At 41.9% G+C, this 11,090-nt stretch overlaps 1 protein-coding gene across 1 annotated transcript; it reads right to left on the bottom strand.

Annotated features, from left to right (window-relative positions):
* Positions 1–2,280: 2,280 nt before the first annotated feature.
* On the bottom strand, positions 2,281–9,851 carry RB195_008248 (uncharacterized protein; the record flags this gene model as incomplete). Its single annotated transcript, XM_064194662.1, has 9 exons — positions 2,281–2,405; positions 3,340–3,478; positions 3,536–3,688; positions 3,740–3,853; positions 3,915–4,073; positions 4,208–4,282; positions 6,515–6,648; positions 6,699–6,790; positions 9,751–9,851. 9 exons carry the CDS (start codon positions 9,849–9,851, stop codon positions 2,281–2,283), a joined length of 1,092 nt encoding a protein of 363 aa, XP_064045807.1.
* Between the last annotated feature and the right edge of the window lie 1,239 nt (positions 9,852–11,090).

Raw genomic sequence — 11,090 nt, 5'->3', positions numbered from 1 at the left:
AGCGAAAATTTGCACTAAATGTGCAAGAGCTGATTATCAAAGCATTTCTTCGGGTGCAAAGAAGAAAAAAAAGATGCCTTTCATAATGTTCATCCTAGTAGCGTTGCTAGTATTTTTCTTAACGCTTTTAAAGGTGAGAAGCGTTCACGAAGATCCCCAGAAGTTGCTGATCGAAGAAAACTACTGAAGGAATCAATGTCGAGATTCTTAGAGAAGGGAAGAAGCAATCCACGTTCGAACAGTCAATGCTCAGAAAGATCTGACTGGATTTTGAAAGATTTATCTGAGACTCCTAGTACCTTTCAACGTTGTTGATACACTGGCGAACAGTTTCGTAGAAGACTTTACGAGAAACCGTCGATTTCTATGGATAATAGGATGATCCGAACAGCATTCTAATGAACGGAACAGGATTTGTTCACAGCAGAAATTTGACATCTAGGATTGAATCGAGTGTTGATTAGAAACATCAGTTTGTCCATCTCTTCCGAACAACATTAACTTCGTCAAGTCTCTTGTTAGTGCATACGCCTAATCTCGATCTGTTCAATGCAATTGAGGCGTTTGTAAATGCTACGCGAGCCATCCTATCTTCCACGGAAGCCAGTTCCCTTTAGCGTCTACTGCTAACTAATAGCACAAGAAGCGGCTGGGCGGTCCCGGAAAACACATTGAAATTGATATTTTTGAACAGCGACTTTTAAAGTGTGGATTTCCACCAATTTCTCTGAAAATCTTCATCTGCGAGTAACTTCCTTTGGTTGGCCACGTTTAGGAACCCTCGTTATAACTTACTACTTTTTGAAACGTTAAAGAATTCTAATAACAGTACTCGGATGATCATAGCGGTAACAGCTTTTTTCTTCTTTGCATCCAAAACGATTCTGACCAGTTTGCCCTTAATCTTCAACTATCTGAAATTTTCTTTTTGCTTTTTGACACGGCGAAGCTGTTTTTTAACCGAGTTGCACTTCTCGTCGCAATTCCGGTCATATGTACTAGATTTAATCGGAAGAATTTGAAAAATCCGAGCATAAGTTTGAAGTGAAAATAAAACGCTAAACTTTTGTCCGCCACCATACTCAATCACTCTTTTTTTTCCTACGCGTGATTTGTCATTTATATTAAGTTGCTACTTACAATATAATTATTGCTGATAGATATCAGAACAAAGAAACGTAACTGCAAAGGAGAATTATAAGCAATTTGTCTCGAACTCCTCAACCGTGCCCGTATTCAAGAGTCTGAGGTTGTCCTGCGTCTAATAAGTAACGTTTGATACGATGAACACAATCAGAGAATAGTGAGACAAGCAAAAAAAAAGACCGTTTATTACACAATTTTCTTCCAGAAACATTTATCCAACTAATCTGTGTACATATGTCAAACACACGATAAACTATACCCGAAATGAATTTTCTCCTTATTTAATTCAGAAAAAGATCCAACACAACCGCACTCTGGGGGCAATAGAAAGCAAAATCTAACATAAAAACACGAATGGGAGAAAGAAATAGATGCTTGGGCGGTTTACACAGAGATGAGTGGACCGCACTTGCAATTTCAATGCAGTAACTATGGTTTACACTCCTGCGATACGTGTCCAAGTAAGGATATGGTGAAAATATAAATAAATGTACCTCATGTTTCTTTGACGATTTTTTTTCCATGGAATTCATGGAATTCAGATTAGTGTCAAAGCGAAATGAAGTACGATGCAATTGCGTAAGCGGCTGCGCTCGAAGCGGCCCACCGTTTCGATCGCTGCCGCTTACGCAACTGCACCGTGCTTCGTGTCGTTTTAACGCAGCTATACATCGCACTGTTAAGAGACTTGCACGTACGTCGTCTAAATCAAACAAAACAGTTCCCGGGGATTTTCAGAAAGAGCTCCTTAAGCATTCCAAACTTATCATACATATAACCAGATTGTAATTCGACCGCTCTATTTAAATGGAAATACAGTCCGGTCAAAACGAACTGAACCTCAGTACACCCACATACGCAATTACACGGGGCTTCGGTTCGTTTTAACAAGACCATAGGCGAATATTCTGTGTAACAGAAGATCTGTGCATAAGTTGTCTTGAGCAATGCACAGAAAGAGAAAACTCTTTTAGAGCTCTCCGAAAACAACGTCAGGATATCTCTCCTGATACCATTTAGAACGGTAAAGTTGATATATATACAATCAATGCAGCGGTACACGAAATGATAAAAATCGAGAAAATGCCGAACCATCGTTGAATCTTTCTTATATATCCTTATCTCCATATATCCCTATGATTCTGGCGGTTTATCCACTCTAGCTGGATCATTGACAACACTAACAGCTCTCTTATACCATTCCCGGCCATGTTTGCGAATTTCTTCCGTTTTCTTCGCAACTGTCTCATCCGGGTCACCTGTAAAACTCTCAACCAAAGGTAAATTAAGAAAATTATATACAAGCCATTTGTATATAGTAATTATATTGTATAGCAACACTTTTAGTTGCCTACTGGCAGGTATGGGAGCGCGCATATGAGTCTGATTGCTATCTGCTCGCTTGCTGGCTCTGCTTATACCAAATACAGGAACTTGAGGCAGTTATACTCGAAGCGGCGCGGTGGATGTAGTAGCTAGGACCTAAGTGGGATCATCGCGAACAGCAGCGATAAGTACCGAACCTCATATCGTTTTAACTCGACTACACTCAGATGTTGCAGGAATGTGCTGTTGTCTAGCACATTTTTGCAATACTCAACACCGATGGGTCAGATTCCTAGAGAGAACGTGGAATCTCTAGTAACAACTGTCGAATTGCTCGATGTCGATAATCAGTTCACGCTAGACGCCAGGTCTCGCCGAATATGGAATAGTAACAAACAAATGGATTCTACTTGTTCTACGGGTTCATACTGTGAATCGTGAAAGTTGGGCATAGCTTTGTTCGAAGATGACACGCCCCGGCGAAGATCTGGGCAACAGCAGCTGGCTTCTCAGAATGGATGACTGTTTTTGAGAAGAATGTGGATCACTGACGCGGCGCGTGCATAAGGAAGAGGCGTTGAAAACTGAAATCGAAATCTGCGTTTTCCATGCCGTGTTTTTTTACGGCGGTTAGGGAAGAAGAGAAGATCGCTGTGGGTTCCGCACTACGTCATATCATGAAATAATTAAAATAATAGATAAATCGTTGGTTTAACTTAACGAATTTAACTTAACGAGAAGTGTTAGCCTGTAGATCTTTTTTTGGACAAATTGTTAATATTCATTGCATTCGGATAGGTTTGGGAATTATCCAGCATCAGGACATGCACTAACACTGAAGAAGAACTGAACGAACAACAACAGTACCGTAGTTAGGCGGATTTTCGTGCGGATCGTAACCTAGCTTGCGGAGCATTGGAGCAATCTCGTCCATGTCCTTAACAACGTCTTCAGGAAATGCACCGACCCACTTCGTTAACGCATCCATATTAATTGGTTTTACAACCTAAGCCATTTCATTTTAATGAGACCTCATTCCCATGAGAACTGGACAAATCCTAACCTGATCCGAGCTTCTCTCCACATTTGACAAGGAAATATCTTTTCCTATGTATTGCTCGTGATGTAGAACACTGGCATTCCATGGTAGGCCAAGGAAACTCAAGATGCGTCGCATTTGCGACTCCGGATGCAGTACTAGTTGTTCATAATAAACCTAGAAACTTCTATTTGACCTCTTCGAAGTCATTCGAGAAAAAACTATCACCTTCAAACATTTCTCTCCAACTGCATCACACTGATCATTCATAGAACTAATCGCTGCATTCCACTTGGTCAGACATTGCCGATAGTCGCTCAAATCAAAGCCAGTGATGGTCACCTTAAGTCAGAAATCCCAACATTATTAGTGACGCCAATTAACGGAATAACACCCACTGCACCTTTCTCGATATGATGCTATGTACAGTAGCTCTCCCGTCTCTAATCATGAAAATATACTGAGCATTCGGGAACATTTCCGACAGAAATGCTGCAGATTTCATTGTGAATGGATCCTTATTGCATAATCGAGGAGCAGGAGCGCCATGACCAGCTATCACCTTAACTTATATCGAAGTTGATCTGACTACCTATGCTTCTAAAAAGTATTATAAATCTTACACCACATAGATGGACAGAAACAAAAGTAAAAACACAAAATATATGGAAAATAAGAGAAGTAAGAAGCGTCAACCTGGATAATAAAAGATGCTACTGCACTTTTAATGACTTCATTGGTAACACCAGCTTGTTGTAGACGATTCCATTCCTGAAGCAAACACCATAAACAGAAATAATCCCATGGTTTTCAAGATTTGTGTCCTTTAGTTCATCTCATATAGGGCACTATCAAGTAATTTCCTATCACCAATGTCACCTGTGCTCCCGTTGTCCATCGATTTGCTCGAGCGGACACCAATAATACTTTCATTTGCTCAGATCTCGCGCAAGGGTTCCCCACTGGCTTCGCAAGCGTCTCGAAGAGCATCGTACCTTTTCTTGAAGGACTTCGTAAAGAAGTCATACCATTGGGTTGGCGGTCTTCCTGCGATGCGTTTAATGTCGCGTGATATCCAGTCGCTCACAGCCCTGATCCAACGATTATCGTTAAAACGCAACACGTGTCACCTAATCTTGCTTTCGTTGGCATATGCGGCAGCGTCTATATTCGATCGGTGACGTAGCAGTGAACTTCGAATCCCTTCCTTGACTTGCTAAAGCGGGATATTCTTAACACAAGTCTTTCAATTGGGCGTTCTATGACGCTGATCACATTTTTCTCCTCCTTGCGATACGCCCAGGTTTCAGAAGCGTAGGTCGAAGTAGAAGGAACGGTGGTTTTGAATAAGTGAGCACGGAACCGGAGCTTCTAAGTCTTCTTCATTACATTCTCGGTGCTCTTATATGCTCTCCAAGTCGTTTTCTCCTGCCCGGCTCGGAGTTCAGGTCGTTCATCATGTTAGATTCCAGACCTAGATGTACACAGCTGGAGCATTCGGAAATATTCGTTCCGTTGAGCGCGAATGGGGCATCAGAAACACATCTGTTCCTCATGAACATCGTCTTGTCCAGGTTCAGCTGGTGACCGATCTTTTTACACGTTTCATCAAATTCGACCAGCATTCGTTTCGCTTGATGGATGCCTCATGTTATCAGAAAGATGTCATCAACGAAACGAAAATGATATAAATGACGGCAGTCAATTTTCACTCCCAAGCCATCCCATCTCAATCCTCGCATCGCGTTCTCGAGAATATTTTGGGTGATATTGTGTCACTCTGACGAACCCCTTTCTTCACATCGATTGCGAGATTATTGTAGAAAGGGGATTTTTTCGTGAAGATGCCATACAACTCACGAAGTGTCTTTATGTATGGAGTAGCGACGCTTTGGTTGTTCAAGGCCTTCATGACCGCTTCAGTCTCAACTAAATCAAATGGTTTCTTCAAGTCGATGAAAGCGAGGTACATCGGCATCTCGTGCTTTTGCGTTACTTCTGAATTTTGAAACGGTGTATGTGGTCAGTCGTGCTAAACCCTTTTCGAAACCCTGCTTGCTCGCATGCCTGTCCTTCATCTAATGTTCTTTCTATCCTTTTTAGGGTTGATATTGTGAAGAGCTAGAGGATGACGGATAGTAAGCAGATTGAGCGATAGTTGCCGATAACCTGTGAGTCTCCCTTCTTATACAACAGCACGGTCCTGTCGGTCTTCCAATGCTTAGGAACCTTGCATTCCGACAAATAACGAACGAGCGAAAGGAATAACGAGTGAAGAGCCTCGTCCATATGTTAATGAGGACCGGCGGTAGGCTCTTCAAACGTTCACAAGTGTTCACACTTGAATTTTCAGAACTTTTTTTATACCGCACTTATATATTGGTTTGTATTCAAATGTGTTATACTAGGAAAACAAAAATCGGCGTAAAAGATATGGGAGACATTGTGGATTTTTGGAAAAAAAAAAGTTTAATGAAGAGTATATGTTTTTTTTTAACCAACGAGTTCTTGTCACCGTAACCTCTCACTAGCACCACACTGAACGATTGTCGTAATATTAACCCGGATAGTGGAGCACTTGACGGGCTAAATGTGAAATTGTTCGAATTAGCCTTAACTTAGGCCTCTGACAACGGCGAAAATGTCAAAACTTCAAGCGTATAATGGAAATTCTACATGGAAACCGCGGGACCACTAATAGAAAATATAAAGCGTGACAACTGCCGACAATCGTTCTTGAAGACTATAGCACAATCCAGATCTCCATTCCATGTGATTATTAAATTCAACTCTGACAAATCTTCGTAATCCAAAAACATCTAAGAAGACAAAATGAGTTTAGTTCACACCGGAATGCCGGATCGTGAATATCGCACCCAGTGTCATATTTCCGTTTCTAAGCTGGTAGCAAGACTTTTTCAAAACAGAGTGACTGTTTCAAACAAAATATTTGATAGTTTTTATCTGTATAGAGCGAACAGAAACAAGGGGAACCGAACAAACCTTTTCACTTTTCCTCCACTGCGCTCTAAGTCCCAATATTCTGGGAATAATACGAGTCTCCTCGCCACAGCGCACATCAGGATGTGCGTCCAGCATTGCACGCATTAGCGTGGTCCCAGAACGCGGAACACCGCCTACAAACAATCTACATTAGAAAATACCACATAAAAAGGATGAAACTCACCAATGAAGATAAATGCCGATTTCTCATTCACGTTTCCATAGGAGATTGGTCGCAATGATTCCTTCTCGGTTACCCATGTGTGGTCAGTCGGTCTTAAAAAGATCAATAATTATCTTCAGGAAAAAACAGCAAAAAAAAAAAACTAAATCCAGTCCCAGCTCGAGTTCGTTTCTTAGAAATAGATCTATTCTTGGAGAAAGCATGCCAGAGAAACCAATAATTTGTTTCGCAAAACTCAAAATTTAGAATACCATTATAGCTAATCCAGTGATCAATTTAATTAGGATATGGTAATTAAAAAGTGACCTCCACGACCGTATAGTAAGGTCAAAACAAAGTGAGCGGTGCAGTTGCGTAACCAGGTGAGCTCGAAGCGGTGTAGTTTGCGAAGGACCCGCCTTGATTCCAACCGCTGTCTCCACCGCGCCGCTTCGAGGGCAGAAGGAATTGAACAATGCTTCATGTCGCTTTGACCCGACTATACATATCACGACTTTACCTTAGTGACGTGTCGATGGGCACAAATAGGTTAACGCTCACGAGTAGCCTAGCATCTGCTTGCTCTGGCCTAATTACAGCCTCTTCTGCAGGCACCTCTTCGGGTGTCCTGACGTAGGGGCCTGACGGTCGCTCCACTCCATTCGCTAGAGTGTTCATAAGAACCGTGTGAATATGACATGAATGTCTTCCCTCACATGGTGACGAGGCAAGTGACGTGGCTGCCGAAGAGATCAGAGTAGAAGTTGTGGTTGATTTTCTCAATTCCCCATCTTGATTCAATAGCGGTTCCATTCGGGTTCTAGAGTTCTTCTTCTTCATACTTCATTCATACTTGTGATTGGCAAAATCTCGATGAAGGCAGCGAACGCTCTTTCCCGCCTGTGCAGCTTCAGCCAACACTTCTGCTCTTCTCTATTTGAGGTCTTCTTTTATCGCCTCTCTGCAAAGCCTTGCGAGCTCGGACGTGAGTCCTTGCTTGCCTGCGGCTTGTGCAGCTCCACGCTGACGTATCAGCTCTAAAGTTTCCGGAGACAGGCGTCTCTTATTAATAAAAACTTCCAGCCTTCCTTCTGTAGTCGTGAAGGTGTTCAACGACCCGTTACCAATTACCCATCCCAAAAGCCGGCTAGCGCAGCGAAGAAATCCCAGCTGATGATGGTTCTGGGTTCGCCGCTTTCCCTTCTCTCCGTGTGAAGGAGAATCTTCTCCGAAGAAAGCGATGGTCAAAAGAATCAGAAGAATTAGAATTTAAGAGTAGTAGAATCTTGGCAAACAGCGACATTCGTCGAACAAAACTTTCTACTGGCGATAAAGTGTTCAATTCATTACGGTACACTCCGCCGGGTGGTTCCCACGTCCAGCATATGGAGGAGTGGTTCTGGAATTGTGGATTTCTATGGGTACTCCTCGTCATGATAAACCCGAAAAGCCTCTGCCTCAATCCGTTCTATCCGTATCATTGTTGGCCGCGCAAACCATCACCTCGAAAAATTATGAGGATCGACAGAATCAATACCCACAACATCGGACAAAATCAAGTCTACTGTACTTGAATAGGTCAGCCATCTCAGTCGGTAAAACTCATTTCAAATCGGCTCGAGCGTCATGACTCCATAACGAATTTCTCCATAACCATAAATAAACGGTCCCGCAGACTCGACAAGGAACTATTCAATCATAGTGTAACATGGGGGGGGGGATCGTTAGGTATCCGCAGCCGGATAAGTACCTGCAGAAAAGGCTGTCGGTAGGCCATGGCAGGCATATCTTAGGCTAGCTCTGATCACTACGCCAAGCCCATCCACCACACACGTCACTGTTGTCATGTGCCGTGTTTGTATTGCAATTAATTGACAGAGTTACTTCTAAGAAGCTTCAAATTACAAAAAGGCAACAACGTAGCAAGGTAGAAAGTGGAAAAAAACGTAGAAGATCTGTATGAGAACAAAACGACATTAGAGAACTTAAATGAAACTGAAGACGTTCCAAAATAAAAGATAAAAGTGTAAAAACGAGAGCCTGGTCGTTGAAAGACGTAGGTATGTGTTTGGAGAAACTATATAGAAAATATAGACATATATTTGTATTTGCGGAGTATTTAATGCATTAGTGCATTGTATTTATTTAATACTGAATTAGCTTGTAAAAATTTCGATTTGTTTGTTCTACGCAAATAAAACACTACTATTACCTATTTCTGATATTTTGTGTGCAATCGTTCGATGTATCTCTATACGTAAGTGATCGATACTCCGTACAGAAGCAATGCCAGAGAGGTGCTCCTGCGAGGCATGTTTCGCACCTCATTAGACGATGAGGGCCAAAGATGGACAGTGTGATAGGCGGTGCGTAAGGCGAACGCAGCGCAATGCTCTGCTGACGCTACTAACTGCTGCGCAGCGCAATTAACGCCGTTGTCAGTCGTTTCCTTCTAGGTTGTCGCGGAGGCTGCGGGTGCCTAACGATACGCACCCTGTGACATGATCTCAAAAATTATCTTCTTTGCAACAAATAAAATGGTTTTTCTTAAAAATGTCGAGAAGTCCCGTGATAAGGCGGCAAAATACGTAGAAAATATGTGTTTAATAATACGGGACTTCAGAGAACTACTGTAAACGCGGGGTTCGTGGATCTAAGTTCCTGATTCGCTGGTACGCGAATGGCATTAAGAACGACATTACGACCATAATAAGCTTAAAGGCAGGTGTAGATTGTTTAGTAAAAATCGGAATTTTCCAATAATTGCAATAATTGGAATCTAACTCAGGTTGATTCGTTCAAGAGGAACTACTTTTAATTTCCAAAGCATTCAAGACAACTGACACAAAGAAAAACTGCATAGAAAACAAAAACGAAAGCAAACATGCACATATTGTAGGTTTAAATCACCCTGTGTGACTTAGGATTGATGTGAACAAATACCAAGCAATCAATTCACACATCCGCGCATGGTATAAATTTCTTAAATGATTATTTTGAACTTGAAATGACAGTAAATCTCTCCTGAAATATTGAGTACTGTGAAAAAAAAACAAAGGAATTTGTGGCTCACCGTTTCACGAATAAGAAATAGACGATGCATAGAATAGTAATAACGACTAAAGTGTAGTGGTATTTAGGTCGCCGCATCACAACAGCGGTAAAATGTACCATGGACCAATTCCGACGGCTATCGCATTATAATCTATAACTACGGCGACTTCGATTTCGCACTGTGATATTAGACTTTAAAGGCAGCATGACATGAAACTGATTATATTGAAGTCTTTCCACAAAAATATAGTTCGAATTTTCCTACGATGCACCTTATACCGCCACCACCCCCAGACAAGCGGTGTCTGAGAGCGCACGAGAATCAATCATATTGAAGTTGGCTCAGCAGACTCTTCAAGGAAAGCTAATGAAGAGCTGAGGTGACTGGCGTGTACCCAGAGCTGGCGCACTACAAGATCTCTCGTCGGAAAACTCGAACAAGTATTCCATTTCCCACAATGTTTTTCTAAACAGCTAGGGGAATTGAGCATAATCACTTCGGCATACTCGTAATCTACGGCTCTGAGCCTATATCTTCGTGGAGAAACCCTAACATCATCAATTTCGTGGTATTCTGCCTTTAGACGAACATCAATGTTCATAGCAAGTGTGAGAACAAAATTGATGGAACGATCGAGACTTAGACATCACAAAAATACTCATTATTTCTTTTGCAATTTGCGACAAAACAATTGCGATGATCAATTATGGAGTAAAGTGTCGTTGGAGGGGGGCCTTATTTCCCGAAGCTCTAACTTACTTTTTTCTCTTTGCAACTTAAGTTTACATGACATAGATCCTCTAAAACTAATGCTTAGGCCTTGGGGCCCAGATTGATTTGATTATTAACTTCGAGAATTAAGGGAGATACTGAGTGCCATCCCCCCCCCCCTCTCAATGACATTTTACTCCAATTATGCATTGACCATTGTCAGATACACACACAAAAGTACTAATTCTACGTTATGAATCATGAATCATCTGTCAGACTACGCAAAAGAAAAAAACTTTCGAAACGCTAAAACAAACGCGCACATCAGCAAGCTTGCTACACCTCACATTAAGCATGAAGCGTAGGTATAGTTGTGTCAAAATGACACGATACACGATAGAGCGTAGCGGTTGGGATCGTGTAAGAATCCTCGCTATCGCCACCCATCTCTGCAGTTGGCCATGGTCTTAGCTCGACTTCAACCGCTGCGCTCCACCGCATCGCTTTGACTTCTGTGTCGCTATTTCAAGTAACGATACAGATTTCGGTCTAATATGTCAAATCTGGAAGAGAATCCCGTCTTGAATCTTGCTATTGGTACACACTACTCACTTATGCATTCATAAGACCCGGAGGCTGATTAGTGA

The sequence above is a fragment of the Necator americanus genome, chromosome III, assembly GCF_031761385.1.
Source record: "Necator americanus strain Aroian chromosome III, whole genome shotgun sequence".
In the NCBI taxonomy this organism is placed as follows: Eukaryota; Metazoa; Nematoda; class Chromadorea; order Rhabditida; family Ancylostomatidae; genus Necator; species Necator americanus.
This window is presented reverse-complemented; position numbering and strand designations above follow the sequence as displayed.